The following is a 14,605-nucleotide window of genomic DNA, read 5'->3' as shown; positions in this document are numbered from 1 at the left end:
TGTTATTTTTCAATATTTGGTTAATGAAAGGAAATAAAGGGAAAAGAAAGAAAGTTTATAAAAGATAACTTTTATTTTTCGGATTTTTCATGAAATACCACTGAGTTTTTCGAAAAGTCACCATATACCACACAAAAATTTTTAATACACCAAATACCACTGAGTTTTTGGTAAATGTCACAATATACCATTAATGACTAACGGACATTAACACCGTTAGTCATTAAGGCTAATAATGCCACGTGGCAGGCTGGCAGCTTGTGATTGGCCCCCTTCTAAATTATTTAATTAATTATCAAATAAAAACCAAAAAATAACAAAAAATAATAAAAAGTAACAAAAATTATTATAAAAAAAAAAACCTGCTGCCAGCTTGCCACCAGCCCATTCCGGCCACCTCACCGCCAAACCCCTTGCCGCCGAGGCCAGAAACGACAGGCGCGCCGGAGGCCGGCGGCCTTCCACCCCTTCCCTCCCCTTTTCGATTCTGGCCACCCCACCCAAAACCCCCTTCCCCTCCCCTTTTCGATTCCGGCCACCCACCCAAAACCCCCTTGCCCTCCCCTTTTCGATTCCAGCCACTTCACCCAAAACCCCCTTCCCCATCCCTTTTCGACTATTTCAGGCCAACCCACCATCCCACGAAACCTAAACACCCACCGACGATCCCTTTTTCTCTCTCCCCTCTCATTGTCGCCTCTGCTCCTCCTCTCCCTCTCTCTCTCTCTCTCTATTTTTTTTTTAGGAAATTATGGGTAAGGGCTTTTTACGGGTGAGTGTTGGGTTTTTAGGGCGGATTTTTCGTGTGGATTTCGAAGATTAAGGTCGGGTTTGGGGTGGGTATGGTGATATTTTGGTGGTTAGGGTGGGGATTCGAGGTGGGTACGGTTGTTTTGAGGTGGGTGTCGGTGTGGGTCTGCGGGCTTGGGTTGGTTTTGGCCGACGAAGGCTGATGTTGTAGGAGGGGGGAACAAAAAGGGGGTAGGTGGAGGAGAGTAAAATGGAGGTTGGCCGGCGTTCAGGGAAAGGAAGAGAAAGGGGTCAGGCGCTGGTGTTGGGAGGAATGAGGGGAGGAGAGAGGCTGGGCGTTGCCGGCCGGGGGTGGGGTTGCTTGGCGCTGGCAGGGGGGCTGGTGGCTGGCTGGGTGGAAGAAGGGTTGGGTTTTTTATTTTACAAAAAAATATTTTAACTTATTTTTTTTTGTTATTTTTTGATTTTTATTTTTTTATTTGATAATTAATTAAATAATTATTTTTAAATTAAATAATTTAGAAGGGAACCAATCACAAGCTGCCACGTGGCATTATTAGCCTTAAACGGTGTTAACGTCCGTTAGTCATAATGGTATGTTGTGACATTTACCAAAAACTCAATGCTATATGGTGAATTAAAAAATTTTGTGTGGTATATGGTGAATCTTGGAAAAACTCAGTGGTATTTCATGAAAAATCCGTTTATTTTTCTCTTTCCAATCGAATTCCTCCAATTTTGGGAGGAAAGGAAAGCTAAAAATTTGTAATGGAACTTTTTCCCCACTTCCTTTCCTTTCCTTTCCTTTCCTTTGAATTCTTATATTATTAATTCAACCAAATATGAAAACATGATTTAAACCCTTTCCTTTCTTTTCCATCCAAATCCCTTCAACCAAAAAGGCCGTGAAGGAAGAGGAGAGATAATAGGGGGATTCGTGGGTATTTTTCTATTTTATTTTTCTTTTTTTTTAAATAATTAAAATAATTAATTTTGGTTGAGTAGTAAGTTAGAATTAAAGGAAATTTAACGATAAAATCATCATAGGGTCACGGTGTAAAATTGTGAAAGTTTAAGGCTACCAATGATAATCGGAAAAAAAAATGACTACCATTAGAAAAAAAAAACCATAGTAGAGGACTACCATTAAAAATTTCTCTAATTATTAACCTAAAAATGAATATAAAATAGATCATTAAAAATATGTTATTATAAATAATTGTATTTTTTTTTTTGTAATGTACTAAACGAGAATTTCAAAAGCAAAAAATAATTTTTGCACATTTGAATTCACAAATCAAATTCATCACCTAAATTTTAGATAAGAGTACACTGAGATTAATAATTTTAATTGGATCCTCTAAAAAAATAACAAAAACAAAAAATATTAAAATTAATTATTGATGAAATAAAATTAACATTCATTGATGATTTCACCAAAATAAATACGAATGATTTCACTGGAAGAAGTAGAATTAATCGATGATTTATGAGTGCTAATTTCAGAATATAAGCTATTGAATTGATCAACAAATTTGGCGGATTAATAATAGAGAATATAGAAAAATATAGGAGAGTAAAAATACAAAGCAAAATTAACAAAAGAGGAGAAAGAAAACAAAAAATAAAAAAAAAGCTGAAATGCCTAAAATGAAAGTTGCAGAAGCTAAAAATGAAGGAAGGAGAAGCTGGAAATAAAAGAAGAAGAATAAATAGGCAAAAATGAACTAGCTAGAATTAGGGGTGTTAAAAAAAAAATCGACCCGCTTGACCCGACCCGATGATCTGCCGACCCGCAAATACCCGACGTGTAATTAGTGATTTTTTACAATTTTCTGGGCCGGGTACCCGACCCGCTAAAATGATCAGGTCATGGGCCGCATGCTGACACAATAAGGTACCCGCAAGTACCCGAAACCTTTTTTTTTTAAAAAAAAATATTTGTGAAATAATGTGGGCTTTCATTTTCAATAAACAATTAATTAGGGTTGTTACTTTTTCTCTTTCCCACATACAGTAGCCGCACAATTCAGGGTTCTTTGTTTTTCTCTCTCCTCTCCCTTATTCAATTGCTCACACAAAACTCGTCTCTCTCCTTTCTTCTCTCCCCAAGTCAAATTTGCTTTTCGAATTTCTTTACCTATTACAATTGATCATTCAAAGATCAACTCTTTAAAAATCTTGTGCACTACAATAGATCTACTATAAGGATCTAAAATAATTAATGTATGATAAGGGAGGAAGCTCGAAGCTCCTTTAATGGCGAAAACTGGGCTTTTAGAGAGAGAAAGAAGAGAGAGAGAGAAACAAGGAAATTAAGAGGAGGAAGAGTTTGTTATTGATTGCGTAACTAACTCACAATTATTACATGACCTTATAAAGGTGGTTAGTGGGATTACACGTCAGCAATCCACTAGTTAACTAACTCAAATTAGCTAAATCAGCTAATTACAACTAAAAAATTCCGCCAAAAACAATTAATCAAACCAATTAGCTAATCTTCCCACATCATAGCTTTCCCCCTTTAAAAGACTTGTCCTCAAGTCTAAGGGATAACAAAATCTGGAAAATTCTTCTCGAACTGTTTAGCAGGCTCCCAAGTAGCTTCAAAAGCTGGGAAGCCCTCCCATTGAACCAAATATTGTACTTGAGCTCCATTATGAAACTTCACCATCTTTCTGTCCAAAATAGCAGCTGGCTTAATTCTGTCAGAGCCAATCTCAAATCCTTGAAACACAGGAGGAAATTGAGAAACTAAAGGCATTTCCCTCGGAAAATTTTCAGCTGAGAAACATGGAATACATCATGTATCTTGGCTTCTGCAGACAACATAAGCTTGTATGCCACCTTACCAATCATAGTAGTTACCTGAAATAGTCCATAGAACTGGTAAGACAACTTCTGGTTACTCCTTCTTTGCACTGATTGTTGCATGTATGACTGTAATTTCAACCAGACCCAATCACCAACTTGAAAAGACCTCTGAGATTTCATCCTGTTCTGAGCTCTCTCCAAATGAAACTTCAAATCTGTAATCATTCTTTCTCTTCTTTGTAAGCTTCTGTCAAGCTCATCATTTCTTACTTCACCAACCAAATATGGTAAGTGTAAAGGTGGGGGTTGATTGTACACCACTTCATAAGGAGTTAACTGTATAGCAGTATGAAAATGGGTGTTGTACCACCTTTTAGCTAGAGACAACAATTTGTGCCATTCTTGTGGTTAATCTCCTATCATGCACCTTAAGTAAGCTTCAAGACACCTGTTGACCACCTCTATTTGACCATCTGTATGAGGGTGATAGGCAAAAGACAATAGTAACTCAGTGCCATGTAAAGAGAACAGGCTATTCCAAAATTGACTCAAGAGCACAGAGTCCCTGTCACTGACTATAGACCTAGGCCACCTATGTAACTTGAAAACATTGTCCAAGTAACATTGAGCTACTTGTAATGTTGTATACGGATGAGATAATGCCATGAAATGAGCATATTTGCTCAGTCTGTCAACAACCACAAATATAACCTCTTTCCCAGCTGACTTGGGAAGTCCTGTGATGAAATCCATGGAGATATCAAGCCAAACTTGTTCAGGGATTGGTAATGGCGATAAGTGACCAGGATATGCAGAAGTGTCATATTTAGCAGCTTGACACACAGTGCATTTCCTCACAAATGAGCTTACATCCCTGGTAATACCTCTCTAATAGAACAATCTTTTGACCCTTCTCACAGTCAGTTCTCTCCCACCATGACCACTCTCAGGAGATTCATGGTGCCAAGACAAAATTTTATGCCTTAGTTGTTCATCAGGTCCCACTACTATCTTGCTTTTCCTTCTTAAATTAAAGAGTGACATCCTACTGAAAACCTGAGACTAAATTTCCAGTCTGCAAGGCCTGTATGATAGCAGCATAATTTTCATCCAATTGGTAACTAGAAGCAATCAAAGAACCTAGATTGGAATCCAGCACTGTCACTTCCATACAAAGAATCTCATGCCCTTGCATTCTAGATAAGGCATCTGCAACCACATTCTCCTTTCTACATTTATACAGTATTTCATAATCAAAGCCCATCAACTTTGATAACCAGAACTGTTGAAAAGGAGTTGAAATTTTCTACCGTAGCAACCATTTAAGACTTTTCTGATCTGTCTTGATGAAATGACCACCTACCAAATTTTGTTCCCATTTCTGGACAGCAAAAACTATGGCTAGCAATTTCTTGTCATAAACAGAAAGCTTTTGCCACTTAGGACCCAATGCCCTGCTGATATAAGCCAAAGGGTGCCTATCCTGCATTAAAACTGCCCCTATACCAGTCTTAGAAGCATCAATTTCTAAGATAAACTGCTTGTTAAAATTTGGTATTGCTAATACTGATGCTGAAACCAAAGCAGACTTGAGATACTCAAAAGCTTGTTGTGTTTCCTCATTCCAATTATAACCATTCTTCTTGAGCTGGTCTATCATAGGCTTACTTATCACAGCATATCCCTTCATAAACTTCCTATAGTAATTTGTTAACCCTAGGAAGCTTCTTAGCTCTTTGACATTAGCTTAATAGACCTACTACTAACTGCAGCAACTTTCTTGGGGTCATACATTTTCTTTCCTTCACAAACATGCAGTTGTCTTTCATCAAAGCAAACACCTCAGCTAAATGTTGCCGGTGATCTTGCAAGTTTTTGTTGTAAACAAGGATGTCATCAAAGAAAACTAACACACACTTCCTCAAAAGTGGCCTGAACACATGATTCATCCAGCCTTGAAATAATGCAGGGGCTTTAGTCAACCCAAAGGGCATGACTAAGAACTCATAGTGGCTTGTATGGGTCTTGAATGCTGTTTTGAACACATCACTAGCATTTACCCTCGTCTGGATGATATCCAGCTCTCAAATCCAATTTGCTAAAGATCTTAGCTCTAGCCAATTCATCAATTAACTCATCTATCACTCGGATTGGAAATTTATTCTTGACAGTCCTATTATTCAACTCCCTGTAATCTACACACAACCTCCAAGTGCCATCTTTCTTTCCTACTAGAACTACAGGTGAAGCAAAAGGGCTAGAAGTGTTTTGTATAATTCCTCTATCCAACTTCTCTTGCACCAATTGCTCAATAATATCCCTTTGCTTCAATGGATATCTATAGGGTCTAATATTCACGGGAGTGCTACCAGGAACTAAGGGTATAGAGTGATCAAACACTCCCCTCTCTGGTGGTAATTCAATAAGTTCTTCAAACACCATGCTAAATTGCTGTTTGAGGTCAGAAAATTCTCAAAACTGAGACATATTAGACTTGTCCTGTTCCAAAATAAAACTAACCTCCATCACTTGCATAAGGCATAACTGCACTGCTGCATCAAAAAAAAATTCAGCACGATTACCCTCCACAACTGACAGGTTCTTAGAAGGAATCCCCTTCAGCACTAACTTCTCATTCTTCAAGTAAAACTCCATTCTCAATTGCTGAAGATCCCAGTATATAGGACCCAACACCCTTAGCCACTGGATACCCAACACCGTGTTACAGCTTCCCAATGGAATCAACAAAACATCAACATCAAACTTATGACCCTGCATTTCCCAAGTGAACCCTTTACACATAGATTGGCAAGGAATATGATTCCCATCAGCAACTGAAAACTGCTTGAAAAGGAATCTGATCCAACTTACACTCTAGTTTGTTTGCCATATTGACATCAACAAAATTATGAGTTTTGAAGAATCAATAAGGATGTGAAAATCCTTTCCATTCACCACCCCTTTCACTCTCATAGTTTGGAATGATTGATTCTCAGCTAAGGCATTGACAGAAATTTGGGGTTTTGACTCTACTTCAAGTTCTGACTCCAATTCTTCTTCTTTTTCTGTATCACTCTCACTAGGAATCTTAACTGTGAAAAGCTGGGGTTTCTTGAATTGATACTTATGTTCCCTAGAGTAGGGTTGATCACAATAATAGCAAAGGCCTTTGGCAATCTTTTCTTGCCTAACATCAGCTGGTATGTGTTTGTAATTTTTAAAGTTTTGTGGGGTCTGTGTTAAAGAAGAATCTGGTTTAATTTGAGGTGTAGGTAACAAAGGAGGTAAGGTACTAGAGGGTAAAGATTTAGCAGTAAACTTGGTAGGTTTATAACTCAGATTAGCAGAATTCAATGATTCTTCTTGTAATCTAGCATATTTTACTGCCTGAGCAATTGTAAAAGGTTTAAAAGATTTAACAAAAGGCTTAATAGCTGGTCTTAATCCCACGATAAAGCTCTCTAATATGTATGCATCAGGCAAGACAAGATTATTCATTAACATGACAGATCTCAAGTTCTCTAAGTCATCAATATACTCCTAAATTGAACTATGTTGCTGATTGAATTGTTCAACAACATCAGTTCCTGAATTATCTTTAAATCTAGCATACAAATCAGAAACAAAATCATTCCAATAAACAATCACAATCCTCCTAACAGACAAATAGTTCATCACCTAACTTTCAGCTTTATCAGTCATGTTCAAAGAAGCTAAATCAACTTTCTGATCATCAGCAATTTTGCATAAATTGAAGTATTTGCAGCATTTTTTGACCCAAATTCTTGGATTACTACCACTAAATTTAGGAAACTCCAATTAGGGTTCATACCTAATTAAGGTAGTAAGGTCCTGGTGGAATTGGACCTATTCAAACTGTTGAACGATGAAGTAGGAGAAGAAGGTTTAGAAGGTGAGGACGAAGCAGTCGTAACCTTCTCAGCTTGAATCGCTTGCATCATCTTCAATATTTCATCAAATTTTTTATCAAATTTGGAATTCTGATGATCAATTCGCTTATCCAAATTCTTGAGTTGTGTTTCCATTACAACTACTCGTTTGGTCACAGGTGGAGGCGCCAGAATCTCTTACTGAAGACGAACAGTTAGTGAAGGCTCTAATACTAATGATAAAGGAGGAAGCTCGAAGCTCCTTTAATGGCGGAAACTGGGCTTTAAAGAGAGAAAGGGGAGAGAGAGAGAGAGAAACAGAGAAATTAAGAGGAGGAAGAGTTTGTTATTAATTGCGCAACTAACTCACAATTATTACATGACCTTATAAAGGTGGTTAGTGGGATTACACGTCAGCAATCCACTAGTTAACTAACTCAAATTAGCTAAATCATCTAACACTAGACGAAAAACCCCAATCCCCACCGGTTCAAACCACACATTCCCCACCGATTTTGAACCGTTCTTGATTTGGGGGGTGGTAAATCCTCAAAGATATGCCACCGGTTTAAAACCGGTGGCAAAAACAACTTTTCCCACCAGTTTTGGAGTGAACCGGTGGCAAAAACTTCTGATTTATGTTTTAGATGAGCACTTTTCCCACCGGTTTTCAAGTGAACCGGTGGCAAAACTATAACATTTCCCACCGGTTTTCACACTGACCCGGTGGCAAAAGTGCCCCAAAAAATTAATTTTTTTTTTTTTTTTTTTTTTTTTTTGCATTTTTTTCACTTAAATTGTACCAAATACTTATATATAATCATAATATACATAAAACACATATATTTGCCTCAATAACTTGTAAAATTACACTTTAAAAAACTAAAAAAAAATGGACATATAAACACTAACATATATATTTTTGGACATATAAACACTAACATATGTTGTCTGACAGTATACAAAAACTAATAGAACTCAGGACTTCAAGGTGGCAAGAATGCAAAACTGATGCAGAGCAGAGCACAGTGACATTGGTGGCAATGGTGTTTGTCTTTGTAGTATCAAATGCCATTTCCCTACCCAAGCTGGTGTCCTCATTGCCGATGGCAGCATTGATGTCCATTGTAGGGGAAGGATTTAAGCTAACTCTAGAGTATCACAGGAGATTTAAGTGATAACAATGCACATACCCTAGCTTTCATTGACTGATCCAACAAAATGTTGGAAGATTTAATGTCACGATGTATCACAGGAGGAACTGCCTGAAAGCAGAAGGAAGAAATCAGATTGAAAACAGCAAAAAACCAAATTTCATACTACATATATATACAGTAGAAGCACGAGTCAGGTCAGGCAGGTTAAAATTTAATGCACTCAAATTCCTGAAGGAGAACCTGGAAACATATATTATTCATCAGCCTATTATAAATCAACATGAATGCCTACTTATATGTATTTTTGATGATTTAATGCCAAAATAGAGGTTTTTTATTAATGTCCTATTGCCAAAAGGAACCAACCATATGACAGACAAACAGGAATATCAGACCCAAAGCATTCCCCAAACTTATTATTACGCTACTACAATTCATTCAGTTTATTGTCCAGCTATAACAGTATATAAGTTGCAAAGCAGAGAATTTAGTTCCCCAAATACCTCAAAATGCCACCATGCTAAAATCAAAAGAAAAGGGTCCAAATGAGCATTCGTAGAATCTATTTAATTGTAGTAAAATTCTAAGATACAGCTCACCTAAAACTGGAATAATCAACCCAAGATTGTAATTCTAGTCCTGTAGTTCTATTTCACAACAAATTTCAACCCAATTCGGATACTACCCTCCATCACTTCTTGCGAATAGCAATAAAAATTACGCTCTAGAAGATCATAAGAAAAGGAAAAATCAAAGTTTGATTAATAGATGATAAGGGAAACAAAATCTTATTCAGACAACTATAGATTTTGTTAATGAGACTGGTGTCACTGGTCTGAACAGGAGGATACCAATTAGGGATGCTGAACAAGAAGTTCAAGCGACAAGAACTTCCTATAGAGCCACTTTTCACAGAAGAACCTCTTCCTAATTAAGCTTGCATAGTTGCATGCATGGAAGCCCCAATTGCAATTATCCTTGCAATGGGATCACTTAAGCTGAAAAATGAGGAAACCTGTCAATTTGCAGGCTCCAACGTAAGAAAGGTTCACAAAACTAGGTTTGCAAGGTAGCTTAATCATTGATGTTCGTCAGTCAATCCACAGATGAAAATCAAATATCGTAACTTTTCAACATATCTCAATGTATCCATTTACATGCACAGTAATTAATTTTCCTGGAAAAAAAGTTGGTTAAATCTGATTATTTCATATCATTGCAATGACACCTAGAAGGGCTAGAACACTCTTATTTCTACATTAACCTAGGCTCGCATAAATGCTGAAGATATAATTTGTTCACTTACTGTATAAATGGGAAGCTAGGCTGCCATTGCTCATATACGCATATATAAGCATGTTTTTTCCCTTCTCTGTACAATATCCAAGCAAATTCAAGAGGTTCCTGTGATGCAACCTTCCTAACAGCTTAACCTGAGAAACAAGAGCATGCAATAAAAGAAGGTGAGATCAAGAATCAATCAGCACAATAACTACAGCATAAAAAGAGACAACAACTTGTCTACCACACAGGACATCTAAGGATGAACCTTGGTATAGATTATATTGCCGCTAAGAAGCTGCACTGATTAAAATATGACATTACCTCTGTTTCAAATTCTCGCTCCCCTTGCTTTGAATCAGTTGCCAGCACCTTCACAGCAACTATTTCACCAGTTGACATCTGAGCTTTGTACACAGGACCATATGCACCCTGGCCAACCAATGTTGTGAAATTCTGAGTCGCCTTATGCAAATCCCTGCAAAATAAGTAGCCAGCTTATACTCTTATAGTCATCAAGTAAAGTGCAATCAGAGTTATGTTCATATCAGTAGTTTCACCATGATTTGAATCTACAAGAAATTACTCTCCAACAAGGATAGATTGACAAAGAGGGTGGAGAAAGAGAGCACTTGAGATACTGAGACCAAAAATCATATTAAGATGTAAATTATACTTGAATTATACATTCTTAGCAAAGCAATGACACCAGCCAAACACAGTAATATGACATCATAAGCTGTAATGAGGTCTGCTACGACAATTATTTATTACCATAAGAAAGCAATTAATACCTCCTTTTACGATTCTCACGTAAATTACAAAGAATCAAAACAGCAGCATATATGTAATAAAATCTAACACCAAGATTCAAGCATCAAGTTATGAAACATAATTGATTTGTTAGCAACATTTACAAAATCCATTGATCAATCTATAAAAATGGCACTAATCGGACTGATAAGATTTCTCATCTTCACTACCCAATTCGGTTTTGTCCCTATGATCACATAAAGAGGATTGCCAATTCCTTATTTTTAATGTCTCAACGGAATAATTTTAACATTGTCACTAAAAACTTAAGTAAATTTCGGAAAGCAAACCTGTAAGCAAACTCAAGTATACCAGATGCAGAAACAACATTACTTCTCTTAAAGCCGTCAAGCCACAAAGATATCCCACTGACACTTTTTCTGTATCGTCTTGGAGATTCAGGGCCAAGGGTAACGCTCATTCCATAAAACAAATTAACATTAAAATAGTTCATCCAAACAACTTTTTTTCTTTTTTTTTTTTTTTACCAAATGATCCATTTACACAGAGCAATTACAACTTACAATCACCGAAGCATGGCAACAGTTTAAAGGTTTTTCGACTTTCCATGGAACCGAATTATCAAATGTACTCAACATAATTCCGTACTTCCTTTGTGTATTCGTACAATAGTTGTATAAAAATAGATAAGCAAGCTAAGCAGTTGACCTGAGCAGAAGATATGGCATAAGCATTGAGCTCACTGTCAATGTAGTAGTAGCTAACACACAAATCATCTCCCTGATAACATCATCAACAAAACATATCACAACACTTATACGATTGTACCACAAATCCACAATGTGCATTCCGTAATCCGGTCATCATTTCGATTTATATCATTGCTCTTTATGTCTCTCTAAACACCGAAAAATAAGAAACCTGCACATCCTTAACCTCCCCACTAACAACATCCTTCACCTTCAACCCTCCCAAATATGCAATCCTAATCTAGTATCTAGAGACTCGTATATAGAAACTTAGCTTGAGTTGACCAAAAGTAGCAACATAATTCAGACGACATTGAGAATTAATTAATCACTACCTTCATAAGATATTCACAAGTACTCTGGATCCCTCAATTTGTAAAGATAAACACCCAGAGCTTACTTGAACAAGGCACCACAACAACAGAGGTAACAAGTGCTATTATGCTATATGAACTTTCAATTCAGTTTTGTGCGAAAAATGGAATACAACACCACAACAAAATTAAATATCAAATTATTATTTTTACAAAATTTAGCTCAAATTCAAGACAACTAACAATAGTAACAACACTAAGATTAAGATCACCACAAATAAAGCTAAATAAATAATAATAAAACACAACTTCATATCAAATAATGATGATGAATTTATTGATAATGATTCTGACATTGTGAAATGCATTTTCAAGTCATGCCTGATTAACACCAACATCGATTAACAGAAATTTATCACATGCTACATTCATCAAATCTGTACACACAGATCTTGCAAATTTCACAATATTCAACCAGAACCCAGAAAAATACAGCAACTCTCAAACAAAAATGGGCGAAAGAACTACATAGCACATGCAATTGCATTGACCAAAATGAATACCTATAAACTACATCTGAACTAATGAATTAAAGCAAGAACTAATCAATTAAAGCAAGAAAATTTTAAAAAGTAAAAAACTCCAATTTGCATGTCGTTTAATTACCCATAAATTAGGGAAAGTACAAACACCCAAAACACTACCCAAATCAAAATTCATTCTCAATTAAGGTGATAATTTCAAACATTACCTTTAGTAGTGAGTGAGTGAAAGAGAGGGCTGTGGCGAGCGGAAAAATTGACCACAAATTAGAGCGGTGAAAGGGAGGAGTACGCTTAAATGGAGGAGAGAGAGAGGAAAGAGTACAGCGAGAAACGCTTAACTGGACGAGGGAGAGAGGAAGGAGTACGGCGAGAAAGATATGAAGGAGTACAGAGGAGGAAGGAGTACAGAGAGGTTCATTTTAATGGAGGAGAGGGAGAGGAGAGAGAGGTAGCGCAGACGAGAGAGGAGGAAAGATCAAGGAATTGAAGGAGAAGGAAAGAAGAATATAAGCGGTTTTTTTTTATTTCATAACACTTTTCCCATCGGTTTTGTTAGAACCGGTGCGAGAAACATACTTTTCCCATTGGTTTGGTTAGAACCGGTGGCAAATCTATTTTCCCTTTTTTTTTTTTTTATAAAACAAAACTTTTCCCACCGGTTTTTAAGAACCGGTGGCAAAAGGGGGGTGCCTTTTTCAATTTTTCTACTAGTGTAATTACAACTAAAAAATTCTGCCAAAAACAATTGATAAAACCAATTAGCTAATCTTCCCACATCAATGTAGCAGAGCTAAGTATTTTGAAGAGAAAGAATTAGGTACTGGAGGGCAAAAAAAGATGAATGCTTGAGGAGGGATATCAACTACTGTTTTTTTTTTTTTTTTTTTTATGTATATTAATATATTTTTCAATTATTTCCTTTTTTTTAATAATAAAAGTGGGATAACAACTACTGTATTGTTTTTGTTTTAATTTGTGCTTAAAAACTTAAAATCCTAGTTTTAACTTATAAATTAACAACTTAGCATATAACATTTTAATATTAGCAAGAGAAATGGTTAAAACTTAACAGGCAGGTTCAAATAATGTTTAATGTTGTTAGTAAGATATTTAAAATAAACTAAGTTTTTTTTTTTAAATACATAGACCGGGTACCCTATGGGTCGGGACATGGGCCGACTGATTCACTACCCGACAAATCGGGTACCCGCCTTTTCGGATACTCGAAAATCCGAGTACTCGGTTATGAACACCCCTCCCTAGAATGAAAATAGTATAGTGCACCCGGGTGCACCATGCGCCCGGTAAAACTAAAAAAGGCAAAAAGAACATACTAGTGTTTGAAAAAGAACACACCTATGTTTGACAAAAGAACATGTTTGTGTTTGACAAAGAACATTACATTACAAAGAACATAAAATCTTTACAAAAAGAACATGATAATATATTAAAGAACATGTTCTTTTTCATGGTTACTCAAGTGGTTGAATGTATTTGAAAAAGAACCTTATGTTTGACAAAAGAACATGTTTGTGTTTGACAAAGAATATGTTTGTATTTGACAAAGAACATTAAGTCTTTACTAAAAGAATATGATAATACATTAAATAACATGTTCTTTTTCATGGTTACTCGGGTGATATAAAGAACATATTATGTAATATAAAGAACATAATGATCAAACTCAAAAAACATATTATGCTCGCGTTCTTTATAAATGTCTATAATATTCTTTTTTCGTCTATATTCTTGAAAATATGCCTAATGTTCTTTCCGGGTGCATCAACCACACATTAAGCTATAATGGATGAGCCGAAGTACATATTAAAATTTGCGAGTGATATATGCGTAAGCAATATTGGGCTCTAGTAGTGTATTGCGCTTATTTAGGCCTAATGAGGCCTTTTACGCCCATTGGGTTTGTGTGAGCCGAATTACTCTACGTTAAAATGGATATGTTCACTTTAGTACCCAAACATTAAATACTCCGTGACATACTTTTTACCTAAATTTCAGGTATCTTATACGGAGTATAATTTGTATATTACTTCCTCCGTCCGTTAATTTTTGCCCCATTGCAAAAATATGGGCCAAATTTTAAAAACTTTGACCATGAATTCTCGTTGATCTATAAGTGATAATTTATTCATGTGGAATCTTATTAGAATCATCTCATTGTATAGTTTATTAATATCAAATTTTTATAATTTTTACGCGTATAAAAATTGAGATATATGCATTTGAAGACGCGTCTTGGAGAGCGTGAAAAGTCAAATGGGGCAAAAATTAAGGGATAGGGGCGTATTAGCCTTAAACTTATCTTAATTATGT

General features: G+C 36.1%; 1 protein-coding gene across 1 annotated transcript; it reads right to left on the bottom strand.

The window, feature by feature from the left end:
• Positions 1-8,273: 8,273 nt before the first annotated feature.
• LOC110710845 (calcium/calmodulin-regulated receptor-like kinase 1) lies at positions 8,274-12,943 on the bottom strand. The gene is made up of 4 exons (XM_021889188.1): positions 12,481-12,943; positions 10,217-10,370; positions 9,918-10,044; positions 8,274-8,719 (listed from the first exon to the last, which is right to left on the bottom strand). Exons 2-4 carry the CDS (start codon positions 10,292-10,294, stop codon positions 8,694-8,696), a joined length of 231 nt encoding a protein of 76 aa, XP_021744880.1. The 5' UTR covers positions 10,295-10,370; positions 12,481-12,943; the 3' UTR covers positions 8,274-8,693.
• Positions 12,944-14,605: the final 1,662 nt, after the last annotated feature.

Source organism: Chenopodium quinoa, unplaced genomic scaffold (assembly GCF_001683475.1).
Source record: "Chenopodium quinoa cultivar QQ74 unplaced genomic scaffold, ASM168347v1, whole genome shotgun sequence".
Lineage (NCBI taxonomy): Eukaryota > Viridiplantae > Streptophyta > Magnoliopsida > Caryophyllales > Amaranthaceae > Chenopodium > Chenopodium quinoa.
This window is presented reverse-complemented; position numbering and strand designations above follow the sequence as displayed.

Bases quoted from the DNA above. Each gene is read 5' to 3' on its own strand.
- LOC110710845 (XM_021889188.1), bottom strand. From the start codon at position 10,294: ATGTCAACTGGTGAAATAGTTGCTGTGAAGGTGCTGGCAACTGATTCA. The intron at 10,045-10,216 runs GTAATGTCATAT...CTTGTTTCTCAG, and splicing joins AGCGAGAATTTGAAACAGAG to GTTAAGCTGTTAGGAAGGTT. The intron at 8,720-9,917 runs GTAAGTGAACAA...TTCTGCTTTCAG, and splicing joins CCTAGCTTCCCATTTATACA to GCAGTTCCTCCTGTGATACA.